This window comes from Chelonoidis abingdonii, chromosome 5 (assembly GCF_003597395.2).
Source record: "Chelonoidis abingdonii isolate Lonesome George chromosome 5, CheloAbing_2.0, whole genome shotgun sequence".
NCBI lineage: Eukaryota > Metazoa > Chordata > Testudines > Testudinidae > Chelonoidis > Chelonoidis abingdonii.
The window spans coordinates 138,476,667-138,493,863 of NC_133773.1; the positions used below are offsets into that span (position 1 = coordinate 138,476,667).

The following is a 17,197-nucleotide window of genomic DNA, read 5'->3' on the forward strand; positions in this document are numbered from 1 at the left end:
CACTAGGAGAGTGGTGAAGCACTGGAATGGGTTATCTAGGGAGGTGGTGGAATCTCCTTCCTTAGAGGTTTTTAAGGTCAGGCTTGACAAAGCCCTGGCTGGGATGATTTAGTTGGGGATTGGTCCTGCTTTGAGCAGGAGGTTGGACTAGATGACCTGCTGAGGTCCCTTCCAACCCTGATATTCTATGATTCTATGGTGTTCCAGGGCCTTGCATCAGCATCTCCACTCATCGCAACCCTGGCTGCATACGACAGGGAAAGAAGTCTGTCCAGGAAGCCAGATGTTGAGGAGCGAATTTTAAAAGTTATTCAGTGTTGAATTAGGAAGGCCAGGATGGCACATCTCAATCTGTGCAGTTTCCTAAGGATTTTGTTGGAACTCATCTCAAGCACTCTTTCTATCTTGGTTTTAAAATGAAGGGCTTGATTTATACCACTGTCTCATGCCAGTCTGACGCTAGTGCAACCCCAGTACAAACCAGGCCCTCGGTATCTAGTGGGCCAGGCAAATGGAAGCATGATAGACTATGATGCAAGGGACCACAGCTTAGTCCTGAGCTGGCATAAAGCCCAGCAGAGGGTGGGAGCCTCAGGGGAAGAAAACTTAATCATTCTCCAGCTACCTCCTAAACCCACTAACATCCACCACACAGGGGAATGCTGACTGACGCTGAGACCATTAAACACAGTAACCAGAAAAAGGGTCATTGAGGTGGGGCCGATTGTGCTATGTTTTCACTGCACAAGGTAGGCGTGTTTTTAAACTGAAGATAGGGCTCTTAGGCACTATACTACTTACATTATTATTGTTAATCATATAAAATCCTACAGAGACAAGGCCCTGTTGTTTTTACCTTGAAGTAGCTAATCAAGGACAACACTATACCACCCCCTCACCCAGGGTTTACTCACCTAGCTCCATCAAAGTGGAAACCACCTGTGCCTTGTCTCTTCCAGAATTTTACATCAATGTAAAACACACCTTTTCCAGCAATGAAGACCACATCCTGGGAAACTAATGAAATTAAAAGGGCTAAAAGTGGGTGTGATACTGAGCCAGAAAGGGTTATGCAACTTGAAGGCTAAATGACCCAAATTCTACCTTTAAAAACATATTAGGAAAGTATATAAATGGTAATTAAGGATATTCCTTATAAATAGGTAGCAAAGCCATATTAGATAGAGGAGAGCTTTGAAATGTAGACTTGTATTGTTAAAGAACTGGGAAAAGATAGTGATTGTACTAGTCTGTGTTTACCTATATCTTGTTAGATGTTAACAGTGTAGCCAGACGGCTCCTGTCTCACACTATGTTTCATTGATTTAAAGATCAAAAGGGAATATTAACATTTAGATCAACTGTGAATGTGGTAATATCATTGTCTTTGTTTCTCTTTGAAGTATGTAATAAACTACTTGTAAATGGTGGGAGATGGGCAGTTGCCTTATGCTGATCCATGTGGGTGACTAGATGAGAATTCCAAAATATCGGGACCACCGCAGGGGGAGCATCTTTTCAATAGTTACACTCACCTGTCTGAGTCTTCGGCGGCACTTCAGCAGAGGGTCATTCAGTCGTTGACGGTCTTCGGCAGCATTTCAGCAGCCAGTAATAAACCTTGCCGCCAAAGAAGGAAGTACCCCCTGCCGAAATGCCGCTGAAGACCCGGACGTGCCGGGTGAGTGTAACAATTGAAAAGGCACTCCCTCTGCCAGTCGCCGCTGCCTAAACAACAAGGGGAATAAAAAAAAAAAAAAAAAAAAAGGAGCCTGAAACAAAATATCGGAACAAATGGCATCCTGACCGTACTTCAGTGAGGGTGCGGGACAAACTGCTCGATATCGGGACGTCTGGTCACCCTAGATCCATGTAGCTAATTATCAGTGATGCTGAGGAAATAGGAGTTCTACTTCAAAGCCACAATGCTTCACTTATTAGTCACCTGCTGTCAAGAGGCTGCAAGAGGATTATAAAAGGAACTCTTGGCCCTGATCCTGTTATCTCATATCTGCTTCAACTTCCTCGGGGGAAGTTTGAGTTGCAAGACTGAGGTCCCCAGCTCCAGTCAGGATCACCCAGATATTGGACATTGAGCTATAACCTATGGAACTTATTCTGAAAGAACCTTTTGCAACTCTAAATCTCACCATCTCTATTATGAAACTGACCTAATAACTCTACTCAAACCTGTATGTATAATAATCTTTTAACTCAGGGGCAGGCAACCTATGGTGCGGTGCTGAAGGCGGCATGCGAGCTGATTTTCAGTGGCACTCACACTGCCTGGGTCCTGGCCACTGGTCTGGGGGGCTCTGCATAAATAATAATTGGAGATATACCAATCTCTTAGAACTGGAAGGGACCTTGAAAGGTCATCAAGTCCAGCCCCCTGCCTTCACTAGCAGGACCAAGTACTGATTTTTGCCCCAGATCCCTCAGTGGCCCCCTTAAGGATTGAACTCACAACCCTGGGTTTAGTAGCCCAATGCTCAAACCACTGAGCTATCCCTCCCCCATTTTAATTTAATTTCAAATGAAGCTTCTTAAACATTTTAAAAACCTTATTTACTTTACATACAACAATAGTTTAGCTATATATTATAGACTTTTGAAAGAGACCTTCTAAAAACGTTAAAATGTATTACTGGCACGCGAAACCTTAAATTAGAGTGAATAAATGAAGACTCGGCACCCCCCTTCCAAAAGGTTGCCAACCCCTGTTTTAACTTATACTCTTTTCTTTTAAAATAAAACTTAGTTTAGTTAATAAGAATTGGCTGCAAGCGTGTATTTGGGTAAGATCTGAAATATTCATTGACCTGGTGGGCGATGGGTCCATCCTTTGGGATTGGTAGAACTTTTTATATGCTGAATAAGATTTTCAGTAATCCTCATCATATTTGATTTGGCTGTCTGGGTGGGAGCCCAAGGCTGAATTGTTTTAAGGGAAGTATGTTTTGGGCTTCTGGGTAACCAGTAAAGTGTTGTAGAAGCTGCCTTGTTGCTGGCTTTGTAAATCTAAGTATTAGAATAACCACCAGTTTTGGGAATCATCTTTCCCATTCTTTGCAGTTTGCCCTGATTAAGCAATTTCAGTGCAGCTCCCCTGGGACCCTGATCACAGTAGGGGACTCTCAGGGCTCAGAAAGTGGCTTGGAGATCACCCTGTGAGGGAAAGGTATGTCAGGACCCTGGAGATGACTGTGAGGGAAAGCTAAATATGTCACATGCATCCAGTTTTCAGATTCGCCTTATTGCCACTGATTTAGTGTTGTGTTACTCAGAGTGGTTTAGGGATGTTGTAAAATGCCCCAACATACAATCCCACCAACTAATAAAGAAGAGATTAAAACTGAAGCAGGCTGAATGCCCACTTGTCATTCCCCCTCCCCTTTAATTATAAACATGGCACTAGAACCTGCAAATCATCTAGAGCAGTAAAACCGTAAGGAACCAACACAACCAAAAATATAAAAGCCCCCAGAAGTAATGCAACATGCTAACTCAGTCTGTGTGTAAAGAGAAACACATTCTCATCTGTGCATTGTGCAAGAGTAAAGTTCCTGAAGCCACACACACATACTACGCACTTTCCTATTTACTTCATCCAACAGTGAGTGTGTTTGCACATTGCACATTTGGTTTCTTTTGCAATTTGGGTTTTCAAGAGATCCTAATAACTTCTCTTATTTTTGTTCCCAAAAGTAGAGAGAGAGGAGAGAAACACAGGACTTGCCATAGCCGAGCAGTACAATAATCCACCTAATCCAGCATCCATGTGAGCAGCCAGTACCAGCAGTTTCAGAGATGAGTGTTAACTCCCCCACTATAGGCAATAATGATGCAACACAGGTGTGGGGAAAGTTACTTCTTAGTCCCAGACAACTGAGGGTTGGTTTATGTCTTAAAGTAAGAGTGGTAAGATCCCTTATACATTTTTATCCCAGCACATGTAACAGCAGATGTGTTTACTACCATATAAACGTCAAATCCTTTTATGACTCTTAGCTATTGGCCACAAGGTTATCTTCTGGTAGTAACAAGCTAATTATGCATTGCATAAAAAAAAAGATCAGCTTGAAGTTTGTTGCTTTCTAGTTTCACTAGCAGACCCCTTATATTGCATTATGAGAAAGGGCAACTCCAAGCGCAAAACTAAGTTTTCTTCACCATTCATTTTGTATCCCTCTGTAAACTCGTATTAGTCTTCTCCCTAAACTGTATTCTCACCTCTTTTTGTTTGCTTCTCATAACAGGTTGTTCTAGACCTCTAGTAATTTTCATTCCCCTTTGCGAAACACTTTATATATTTTTATATCTTTGAGATGGATGATCAGAACTGAAAACGGTATTCAGAGCAATAGCATGCTGTTTACTTATATAACGTCATTCATTCCAGCATTTTCAGTGTTATTCTCTCTCTCTTTTTTGATCTGGCCCAACATTTTATTCATTTTTTTGATCGCTGCTGCACTCTGAACTGAGGTTTTCCCTGAGCTCATCATAGAGACGCTCAGTTCTTTTTTCTGAGGGGCGACTGTTAATTTTAGAACCTAGTAATAAGGAAAAGCAGCTCAAAGTATTCCTGCCAAAGTGCATCACCCTGCACTTGTCCAAGTGGGATTTCATCTGCCACTGCGTTGCCCAGTTGCCTATCTTAACTAGAGCCCTTGGATGTTCCCCACAATCCTCTCTATTAACTCAATTAATCATAGGCCATGTATTCATTAACACAATGCTAAATGTCGTTCTATGTTGGAAATCAGCATTGCCACTCTGTCTTTGATCCATGATAGCACTTTAGCTCTTATCCCATAACTATTTTGTTTCCTTAATGGCCTCTAGTGAAGGATTTGAATACCCATGTACATATTTTTAAATATATATTATACAATGTCTGGGTGATCCCTGGGGTGTGACATTATAAAAAAGATTTACTCAAACAAGTGTTGGTGAAGTTCAGATCCAGCTGCAAACTTTGAGGGCTCTACAAAGGGCTACAACTTGGCAAGGATGGTTCCCCGCTCCCACTCACTCGGAGAGCCTTTTGACTGGGGAAATTTTATAATCGCCCCTCACCCAAATATAATTAGAAATAGAGGAAACCAATCAGAAGAATAATTAGAGTGAAACCTGGCAAGCTGTCTTAGCATTGGTCTAAGGGCAAGTCTAAGGGCAGGTCTACACTATGGCAAGGATTGATGTTCTGAGATCAATCCACCGGCAGTCGATTTAGCGGGTCTAGTAAAGACCCGCCAAATCGATTGCAGATTGCTCTCCAATCAATCCCTGTACTCTACCCCCAAAGAGAAGAGTAAGGTAAGTCGACGGGAGATTTTCTCCCCTTGGCCCCCCACAGCGTAGACCCCGCGGTAACTGGACCTAAGGTATGTAGCTGGAGTTGCATAGTGTAGGTCAACGTACCACGGTACTGTAAATATAGCCTAAATCTTGGTATTATAAAAGTACAAAAGTAATGTCATTTTACATTTGTTCAGCAATTAAGTAAGTATCAGGGATCACATTCACCCGGAGTAGAAGCAGGCATCATTCCACTAGAATAAGTGGAATGGTGCCCATTTACACCAAAGTGAGACTGACTCTACTTATCTAGGAAACCAAAGATCATTTTTTCCTTGGGTATTTGCTTAGGATACGTTTTATTACTGAACCTGTATTTCCACTTTTATTCTGCAATTTTCCATTTATTAATTTTTTTAGTGCTTTCATTTCTATTTTTCGTTGGTCTAGAGTCTCTACCATGAGCTTAGGCACTGTTTTACATAGCTCTTTGGAGAAAATCATTTAAGATAGCGGAATGAACATTACAGGTAGCTTTCAAATCATAAAAATGAAAGCTCTGGCCAAGACAGAAATGATATTTAACCCTTGTAGCATTTGTCACAGCACTTGTGATGCAATCGAGCTTGTAATTCATACTAGGATGAATGTCATAACTTACACAGCACAGAGTAGTACTTATAATGTCAATAACGTCTCACTGCCACATCTTTTAGTTGGATCTTTCTAAATCATTACGCTCTGCCTCGTTTGGGCCCTTTCCTTATTATTAGCTAAATGGCAAGTCTACAGCTATTGATTAAATTATCCCACAATATTTGCTGGAAGTGATGAGAATTGATCATAAAACAGGACAGAAGGGGTATTGTCCTTCAGTGTGATTTGATTCTAGGAGCTCTGATCACATTAACCAGTGACTGAATTAAGTAGATGGCACCATATTGGTTTTTAAAAAAAATCCAAAACTTATATTAAGTAGAAAAACTGAAGGCATTAAAAGTTTTTCTACTGTCTCAGCACTGACAAGTGTCTAGTGGGTTTTCAGACCAATGTGCAACCGGAGGGAGCTGCTAAATACCAACCTCGTTGTATAAATCACTGAATTCTTCAACCACATCTTTCGGAATCCTCTGCCCATTGTTGGTAAGGTGATAAGCCACCCCATTCTTGGAGTAAAGACTGATACGGCCAACGCTTCTCTCACCATCAGTAGTCTCTTCAAGTAAGCCATTGTCTTCTGCTAGATGATAGACTGGGTTTCCATTTGAACCATGGATCCACGTAGCTCCCAGTTCAAAAGTGGCGTTCTCTAGGGGGGAACAATCCAATTAGACCTGTACGATGAACTCATTTAAAAAGAGATGTTGTATGTCACATCCCAGTCTACAAATGAAGAGCAGTAAATAGAGCACAAACAGGACATATGCCCAATGATGCCACGTTACCAAACAAACAACACTGAAGCACTGAAGAACTGCTTTCACTGAAGGACAAGTTTAAGTGTCATACTAATGTTTGTTCATCGTAGGTCTCTACAGAACAACAGTGTCATACAGTGCTACAAAAGGGGATCAGTCACAAGAGAGGTGTTCCCTAAAGAGATTCCAAGGTATGCAGCAGCAATGGTATCTAATAGTTCAAGAACAAAGCAGAATCCCTGACTCTAGGTCCTAATCCAGGATCGTTACTAGCTCAACAGGTGCCACTTAGCTTCTCTACTTCATCCTTCCCACCTATAAAATAGGGATACTATTCATTTACCTACCACAAGGATGCGGGAAGGACATCTGCACAGTGCTTTATACCTTCAAAAGAGCTATGTGAGTATTTTCTATATCCCGGTATCAGATGCTGAGCAGTGTAACAGCAGAACGCAATGGTGTCTACCCTACAAACATCATTAGAATTTAGTGCACCAGAGGGTGTATTGATCTCTTTTGCTCAAAAAGTGAGAGAGGTTAGAGGAGGAAAAGAGGGGTTGGCTCTCTGTATTGTACTACTGCAAACAGAATATAAATGAATACTTACATAAATATTGAAGAAGTAGTAGGGAAAGAATAAGAGCATCAGTAGGCCACCCAAAGCCTTCAAACATCAAATTTAGTCTGAGGGAAGGGGAGGGAAGGAGATTGTTATTCAAGTACACGGCAAAAAGGCATCTGTTCCACTAAAGCAGAGGAATGCAGGAAAGACTGAGACTGTCCTGTAATGGCAGCCTGAGGCTGCTTACTTTAGCATGGAGGAAAGGCTTCTTCTGCAATTATACATGTGTGTTGTTTACCAGAAGGACTCAAGCTACCTGCATTTCCAGAAGGTGGAAATAGATCATATTTTATTATTTGTGCCTTTGAAAGATTTCTTTAAAAAGATGCACTGTCACATTAAGAAATAGCATTTATTTTTCACTACCTATGCTGTTTGTTTGCTTTTTGCATTTCTCGGTTTGGACAATGCAAACTGATTAGTCAGTTACATGGTTCTCTTTAGTCTAAGTCTAATCAGTTTTGCCCTCAGACTCTCACGTATTAGCCCAATTCTGCAAAGTTTAAGCAAATAATACAAGGGCACGTTTATTAGGTTAAAAAGAAACACTGTTTCTAGCAGATTTTATCTTAACTTATGGGACTATTTCTTATTACAGTTAGGTTTTATAAAAGCTCATTTGTACAAAACCAGAAGTTTGGACAAAATTTGACCCAACACTGTTTCTTTCTTATCATGGAATCAACCCCATGCAATGCAGCATGTCCTGTAGTTTATGTGGATATTTTATTAGGAATTAGCAGTAGGGGGACCCAAAGCTGCAGGCCAAGGGCTTCAGCCCCACGCAAGGGGCCTGCAACCTGAACCCCACCACCCAGGGCTGAAGCCTTCGGTCTTCAGCCCCGGCACCAGGCAGTGGGGCTAGGGTTTCAGCTTCGGCACTGGGTCCCAGCAAGCCTAATGCCAGCCCTGGAACCCCATTAAAATGGGGTCGCGACCCACTTTGGGGTCCCGACCCACAGTATGAGAACCACTGGATTACACCATCACATAGTGCTTAACATGTAAATACAATCACAATGCCATTCCAAGTATATTAACATTTACAGTGGGTTCACTGTTAGAAGTGATGCTATCAAGTTGTACAAATGAGTCACTATTTCAAAGCAAATCCCAAGACATTTGGGTTTCCAAGCCAAGAACAATTTCAAAAGGAAATAAAGTGCCAGTGGAAGTTATCCGTCAAGGCCCTGAATGTGCAAAGACTTACATGGGCACATAAAGCATGTGCTCATATCTATGCAAAATTGGGGCCTAAATGTGTTAATATTTAAGGCATTGCAACTTCTGAACATACCCATAGATCATGTAGTCTGGTGGAAATGATTCAGTCCAGCAATCAACAGTATAGTGCTCATAAATATTTCAGGTTTAAAGTGACAGTGATCTTATTACCTGGGATCTTCATACAATCCATAGCATACAAGATTATTAGCAGGAATAGTATTTAAAACATGTAGGTCGGTTTGTGGTTGCCGTTACACTAGTGTGAATTGGCATTAATACTGACATCCAAATAGAATCTGGCTCTTTTTCTTTCAATTATCAGCATTTTTTAAAGTAACACAAAATACTAGCGTATTCTTCATTTCTGCCCAATAGCATTTACTTTACTGTCACGGCACAAACAAAAAAGGAAAAGACATTTTCTCCTGTGTTCTGTAGGAGTCATTGTGAGGAATGTAATTAAATACTGTACAGGGAAACTAAAAATAGGCTAGCTCACCTGTATATTTAGAAACCCATTAACCAACATTACTCAAAGCAGATAAGCCAGTTATTTCCTGGAGTAAGTGGCATAATAAATTCTTTAAAGGTGTGAAGTTAATCACATTCTTTTACACAGATACTCCATTTAGTTCCAGGGCCCTTCAGGGCTTGAAAAATCAAGTAGTTCCAATACCAATCTCATTTGAATAAGACCTTGTCTACACTACAGGATAAAGTCAATTTAAGCTACACAATTTGAGTTATGTAAATAGCGTAATTCAAGTCGCCATCGCTTATGTCTACTTACTGCGGGGTCCACACTATGGTCTCCCATCAATTCCCCTCGATCTGGTGGAGTACAGGCGTTGATGGGAGCGATCTGCAGTCAATTTAGCGGGTCTTCACTAGACCCGCTAAATCTACCACCAATGCATCGATGGCTGTGCGACGATCCCCCCGTAAGTGTAAACAAGCTCTTAATAAGATAGCAGGATACAGTCCTCATAAAATGGGTCTGCTAGTCCCATTAACATAGTTATTTAGCTATAATATGTATTTCTCATGCATCACTGTGATGTAGCACCTGGATATTATGATGATTGTTGCAATACATATATCAGACCAATGCAGAAGCCATAAAAAAAAAAAAAAATTCTCCTCTCACCCCTATGGGTGGTATGTGTCTTCCTCAACCTCGGGTCCTCTACCAGAGGCCTGGGAGTTTGAGGGTTCTGCCAAGTATCTTAGCTGTTCCTAGCACTGCACTCTTCTGGACAGACAGCTCTGATGTTGTTCCTGGGATCTGTTGGAGCCACTCACCCAGCTTAGGAGTCACAGCCCGAGTGCTCCTACCCACACTGGGACCACTTGGCCTTCACTTTCCACATTCTCTCTAGTTCCTCTTTCAGCCCTGGTACTTCTCCAGCTTCTCATATTCCTTCTTCCTGATGTTGCTGTCACTTGGCACTGCTATATCTATCACCACCGCTGTCTTCTGGTCCTTGTTCTATTACCACAATGTCTGGTTGATTGGCCAGTACCTGCCTGTCCGTCTGGATCTGGAGTCCCACAGAATCTTAGCCCTGCTATTCTCCACAACCTTCTGTGGAATCTCCCATCTGGTCTGGGAGGGTCTAGCCATACGCTGTGCAGATGTTCCTGACACAATGCCAGCCACTTGGTTGCCGTTCAGTGTACGCTGTTCCTGCCTGCATATTACATCCTGCCACTATGTGTTGGACTGTCTCTGAGGCCTCTCTGCACAGTCTGCACCTTGGGTCCTCTCTAGTGTGGTAGACCCCTGCTTCAATGGATCTGGTGCTCAGTGTCTGTTCCTGTGCTGCTATGATCAGTGCCTCAGTGCTGTCTTTTAGTCCAGCCCTTTCCAGCCACTGGTAGGATTTCCCATGTCAGCTACCTCAGCTATCTGTCGATGGTACATCCATGCAGAGTCTTGTCTGCCATGGCACTTCTTCTGCTTGGTCTTCCTCCCATGTCTGCTGCTGCCTCAGGCATTCTCTCAGCAGCTCATCTTTGGGGCCATCTTACTGATGTACTCCTGGATGTTCCGGGTTTCATCCAGGACAGTGGCCTTGACGCTCACCAAGCCCCGCCCGCCTTCTTTCCGGCTGGTATACAGTCTCTGGGTGTTGGACTTGGGGTGGAAACCTCCGTTCATTGTGCAGGAGTTCCGGTTTTCACATCGGCAGCCTCCATGTCTCTTTGGCCAGCTCACTATACCGGCAGGGTATCTGATGACTGGCAGGGCGTATCCGTTGATGCACGGATCTTGTTCTTCCCACTGAGCTGGTCTTCAAAGACTGTCTTATCTTTGGTGAACTTGGATGTTGCTGTCTTCCTTGCCTCCTCATCATGGTTTCCATGTGACTGTGGGCGCCAAGGTACTTGTAGCTGGTCTGTATGTCTGCTATGTGGCGCTGGTAGTTCCACCCATCAGTCTTGACTACCTTCCCTCTCTTCACTACCATCCGGCCCACTTCTCCAGTCCGAATGACATCCGATATCCTCACTGTAGATCCGCGTCAGGTGGATTAGCGAGTCAATGTCTCGTTCACTTCTTAGCATACAGCTTGATGTCATCCATGTAGAAGGTGGCTGATGTAGTTCACTCCTGAACCTGTACCCGTATCCAGTCCTTGTGATTATCTGGCTGAGGGGGTTTAAGCCATGCAGAACAGCAGCGGGGACAGTGCATCACCTTGGTATATGCCACACTGATGGCCACTTGTGGCAAGCTGCCTTGAGTTGACTTCTAGTGTTGTCTCCCTAGTCCCATTGAGTTCTTGAGGAAGGTCCTTAGTGTCCTGTTGACTTTATAGCGCCAGACATTCACAGATCCACGTGTGGGCATTGAGTCATAGGCTTTCCTGTAGTCAATCCAGGCTGTTCTCAGATTGTCTGTCTAGATCTTGAGTCTTGGGCGACTGCTCTATCTATGAGCAACTGGTGTTTTGAGCCTCTGTGTTGTTCCCAATGCCCTTCTGAGCTGTGCTCATGTACTGGCCCATGTGGTCCTGTAGCTTGGCAGCTATGATGCCTGATAGGACTTTCCATGTTGTGGGGAGGCAGGTTTATTGGCCGGTAGTTGGACGGTTCTGTCCCCTTGCAGGGGTCTTTCATGATCAGCACTGTCCTTCCTTGTGTTAGCCAGTTGGGTGGGACCTGCTGCTAGCAGCTGGTTCATCTGTGCTGCTAGGCGTTCATGCACTGCTGTTAGTTCTTTAGCCAGTAGGTGTGGATCATGTCTGGTCCAGGTGCTGTCCAGCTCTTCATGTTCTTGACCCGCTGCTGGATGTCTTCTACTGTGATGGTGACTGGTTTCTGTTCTGGGAGATTGCTGTGCTCCATTCTCAGGTCCTGCAGCCACTTTGCAATGGTGTTATGAGTCTCTCTTTCTCCCATATGTTCTTCCAGTACTGTTCAGTTTTGCTGCTGGTGCTCTGCTGTTATTGTGTTGTTGCACTGCAGCTGGGAGTACACCTTGGATGGTTGCTTTGGAGAACAGGGCATTACTTTTTTTAGTCTTCTGCTTCTCTAGTGTATCTCCTTAGCCTGGTAGCTAGTGCTGTGAGCCTTTGTTTAGCAGTCTTCTAGGGCTCAGAGGGAGCAGTCCTTGTATTTTTCAGTAGCCGAGTCTTATCCTTAATCTCTACACCCTTCTGTAGTTCCACCAGCTGACTAACTTCTCTCTGAGTCGCCTTGATCTTATCCTCAACCTCATTTCCAGGGTGAGTACATACTGTTGTTCTCTTGATCGTGTAGCCAAGCATCTCCAGGATTACAGAGGCTGTAGCGTATACCAGTTCATTGGTTTGAGTTATGGTGCAGTAGGGATTGTCATGAGGGCTCTATTGGCATTGCTAACATACTATCTGATGGTACTTCTCCACTGAGCCTGGTAATCGGTCTCGAGGATTGACTGTAGCTAGTTTCCCATGATCTTATGCCTCATATCAGCTGCTGTGCTCTGCAATGGAGGGGTGGCAGTGAAGTTTCAGCTTCAGGTGTGGGCTGCACATCCACTTGTTCTTCAGGTCTTCTTGAGTCTGGGATTATGTGGAGTTGGTCTATCTCAAACTGTGAGAGCAGCTTCTCTTACTATGTTGAGAGCGTTGGGTAATTAGCTGTTTCTCAGTAAGTGTGGATGTAGGTCTTTGTCCATCCATAGTCCTTCATACGTTTCTGTTTGTAGTAGCATTCCATCAATTCCAGGTTCTCTTGTCTCTTGTCTGGTCCATGAATGGACAACTGGATAGCGTAGTGGTTAGAGCGCGCCCTTTGATACGAGAGACCGGGTTCAAATTCCTGGTTGGTACCCAACTTTCCAGTAGGGGTCCTTGGGCAAAAGACCCCCTAACGCTTCACCTGCCTACCTCAAATATGAGAGTGACACGAACTAGAAGAGTCATGCCGGCTTGGACGTCGCCCGGATTAACAAGGTCCGTGCCAGATGTTGAGGAACCAGGACAATCTGACGATAAGTGGGCTACTGGAACAAACCATATATATAGTGGCAGAGCTCCAACCTTGTCCCTGTGGGTCCTGTGCTTTAGGCGGTTTATGCTAGCCTCAGTGGTTCACTACGACCCTCCACGTAGCCCTTCTCTCTCTAGGGCCAGGGTTACTGTCTACTGAGCCCTTTTCATCATCGGCCAGCAAGGATGAGAGAACTCCCACAGTCTCTGTTGTCCCTGGGGCTTATTACAGAACAGTTTAGCCTCCTGTCCTGACAGGAGCCTGTCTTCCCTTCCCAGGAGATGTTCCTGTAGTAGTAAGTTGGGGGGAACCTGGGCTCGCCCTCTACTCTGGGTTTCGGCCCAGGGACCCTAATGGTAGCAGCTGTTGGCACATGACCTTTCACTGCCAGAGTTGCTACATTTCCCTGGGCCACTTCCCCACAGCTCTCCTGCTTCTCCCTTCCTCACCCTTACCTTAGGGCTCACTTACCAATGGCTTGAGGGTGTCTTCATTAACCAGCCTTTCAGCCACACTTCCTCTCCTCTGGCTCACCCCCACCCGCCAGCCTGACTGGAGTGAGCCCTTTTATAGTATCAAAAGGGCCTTAATTAGAGTCAGGTGGTCACATTAACTTAATGGCCTCACCTGACTCTTTACAGGTTAATTAGAGTCAGGTGTTCTCATTAGTCTGGAGCAGCCCCTGCTCTGGTCAGTCAGGGAGCAGAAAACTGCTAATCCAGTGGCCAGTATATCTGACTTCGACTGCTTTGGTGTACCCAACTGGCCTGGGTCTATCACTGTGTGTATATATATAAAGCAGAACACTCCATCTCCTCTTTGTTATTGCCCTGAGTGGAATTCTGAAAAACTTGTCTATGTTGAGTTGCAACTAACTCTATGAGTGGTCTCATTGGAACTGTAGAAACTAAGTAAGTGTATCTGAATTTAGGCCTTAAGTAACTATCTTCAAGGGTATGTCTGCACTGCAGATAACTCAGGTAATCAGCACCCAGATCTATGCACACAGCTTAACCTCACCTAGGTGTGAGCAAACATACTGCAAAGCCTGTGTCTTAACTGGTGCTATGCTCCCCTGTGTGTGTCACTAGGACTTCAAGGGGCATCTCTTTGTGCTGCAGGAAGCTGAGCTGCTCTGACTATTTCCCAGTGGACTTGTGGAAAAACGTGTCTGTCCTTCAGAGAACATTAGGAGAATTGTGGGAAGGCACTGGAGGACTATCAGCAATTGGTTTAGCTTGCATCCTTATTGTCAAGTGGACTACCTGCTCAAGTGAAAGTGGTACTCAAGTTCAAGCCTACACCTCCAGTCAGGCCAGCTAGCCCAGGTTTAAAGCACTACCAACCTCGGATGAGAGGGTTTTGTGTGTGGACACAAGGGGGGTTGGGGCAACAGTAAAGTAAAACCCTAAGTTACCTCTGCAGTGAAGACATACCCCCAAGGAAGAGATCACTAGACAACCCCTTAGCTTTGTCACTGAGGAGGAGGGGCTGCGTATAAAGGCCTTGCAACCTGGCCTAACAGGAGGAAAACTTGGGCTTCTCCAGATCACCAGTAACAAAGAATTCAACAGCCAAGAACCCTCCATCAGGAACAATATGTCCTCAGATTCAGTGGGCCTGATCACCAGCTAGTACACACAGGCATGACTCCAATGAAGTCAAACCTAAACCAGTTTATACCAGCTAAGGATGTGGCTTTGGATATTTAAACCGTGAGGAATGTTTTCAAAGAGACTGGAAATCTGAAGATGAAAGGCCATGAGCCAGAATCTGCCAGCCTTGCTCTTGTACAGAAGCAAAGGGGATACTCACAGGGGCATCTACATTAGATAAGAAGGTACATCCTGTGCCACCAGTAGGTAAATGAACCTCGTCAGTCTTATGGAATCACCTCCCTAAGGCAAACTAACTAGTTTAATTTTTGACCATGTTCTCTGCATTCATTAACTTGGGCCTCTAGCTGCTCTTCTTTCACTTTATTTAGCCTGGCCTTACGTCACTTACTGCATTTTACTCTATAACTCACCACAGTAAATAAACATGAGTGCCTGTGACCTTTCAGAAGGGAAATGAATGAAAAGGCTATTTGACAAATCTAAACTTTGGAGTCTGAATAGGGCATTTCAAACGCTGGCGAGACTTGGCACAGAGAATGGGAAATGTGTCATTTACTCCCATAGGCTGTGTCCAAAATATCCTTGATCACGCGTGTGAGTGGAGGGAAGTGTTAAAGGTTTGAATATTAAGGGATCAATATTTTCCCTGTGGAATTTTTTGTATAATACTAATATAGGGCCTAATTTTGCCTTCCCTGTTCACTGTATTACTCTGTGATCTTGCCTTCTCTAGGAAGAAGAGGGTGTTCTTACCTCATGTTAGCTAACACACGGTAACTAACACAAGGAAAAATCTTAGTGGAGACAGGCAATTTGGAGCCTAAGGTTTACCTCAACCAACGAATACATGTTATACTCCTGAGGGCATTTTGTGCCAAAAAATTAAAAATTCTGCACACAAGATTTTAAAAGTCTGCAAATTTTATTTGTCAAATAAATGTGGAGGCTCCAGCCCGGCATTGGGGAACACAGGCCACTGGCTGCACGAAGGTGGGAGATCACCTTGCAGCACCCCCACCCCTGGGAAATGGACTCAGCAGTGAGGCTGCACCCGATCCTGACACAGCACAAGGATTGGGCCTGCCCTAGAAACACGCCCCCCTCTATGCCAGTTGCACCAGGTGTGGGAAGGCAGGATGCAAGTATGGAGGGGTTTAGTGTGGGGGGATCCAGGTGTGGGTTGAGAGGGTTCTGTGTGGGGTAATCTGGGTGCAGGCGGCTCAGTGGGGGGATCTGAATGTGGGGGGATCTGGATGCACAGGGGCTTGTTGGGGGGTTCTGGGTGCAGTTGTAATGGGACTCTGCAGGGGGGTCCAGGTGAAGGTGGTTGGGGCTCAGTGGGGGGTCTGTGTGTGGAGGGGATAGAGCTAGGCGAGGGGGTGGGGGACTCAGTGGGGGATCCAAGTGTTGGGGGGTGGGGCTCAGTGGGGTGGGGATCCCAGTGCGGTAGCTCATTGGGGTGGTCCAGGTGCAGGGCGAGTAGGGCTTATCAGGGGGTTCTGAATGTGGGGGTGTGGATCGACAGGAGGGTCTAGGTATGAGGGGTTTGGATACATGGGGGTTAGGTGGATGGGGGAGCAGCTCTCTGTACAGGGATCCCTCTCACTGCAGCTGAAGAGCGATGGGTGCAGGAAGCAGGGGAAGTTTGCAAAGCTTCCTGCAGCTGGGAGAGAAATCTGGGGGTGGGTCTGCCCCTGCCCCAGATGCTGTGCAAGGGAAAAGCAAGTCCCGTCCTCCCCAGATGAGCCAGGACTAGCTGCTGAGCTCAGAGCAAGGTAGGGAGCTGGGTCTTCCCCAGTCCCACCCCCTACCACACAGTGATTTACCTCTCTGCCGGCTGCCCTGGGCACCCGAAACATACTGCTGGGGAGGATCGCATGACCACTCTTGTGGCTACCCTTTGCTTCCCTGTCAGAAAGTCATTTTTCTGCAGGGAAGCAAAGAAATCTGCAGGGGACATACATTCTGTGCATGTACAGAGGCACAGAACTCCCCCAGGAGTAATGTTAATGCTACAAACTGCCTTGTCTTCACTAGGCATTTACTTCACATTACTTACCATGTATTAGCTAACGGGATAGGAATACTAATTCTAATCTCATCTCACCCCAGCCCAGGTAGACAGACATGCACTAGCTCTACTCCAGCTAGCACGCTAAAAGTAGCAGCATGGATGGTGTGGCCTGGGCAGCAGCCTAGGCTAACCATCTGAGTGCCGAGCCAGGGGGTCAGGTGGCCTTGCACTCAGGTGACTAGCTCATGCTGCAATGTCCACACTGCTATTTTTAGCGTGCTAGCTCAAACAGAGAACATAAGAATGGCCGCACTGGGTCAGATCAAATGTCTACCTAGCCCAGTATCCTGTCTACCGACAGTGGCCAATGCCAGGTGTCCCAGAGGGAGGGGACCTAACAGGCAATGATCAAGTGATTGCTCTCTTGCCATCCATCTCCACCCTCTGACAAACAGAGGCTAGGGACACCATTCCTTACCCATTCTGGCTAATAGCCATTAATGGACTTAAC

The 17,197-nt window shown here is 45.0% G+C and overlaps 1 protein-coding gene across 1 annotated transcript in view; it reads right to left on the reverse strand.

The window, feature by feature from the left end:
• The window catches only part of SMOX (spermine oxidase), a 44,831-nt gene that overhangs the window by 25,514 nt on the left and 2,120 nt on the right, over positions 1–17,197 (reverse strand). Inside the window, exon 2 of the mRNA XM_032766177.2 lies at positions 6,387–6,613. Within this exon, the coding sequence (XP_032622068.1) occupies positions 6,387–6,613 (227 nt within the window). The remainder of the gene's footprint in view (positions 1–6,386; positions 6,614–17,197) is intronic.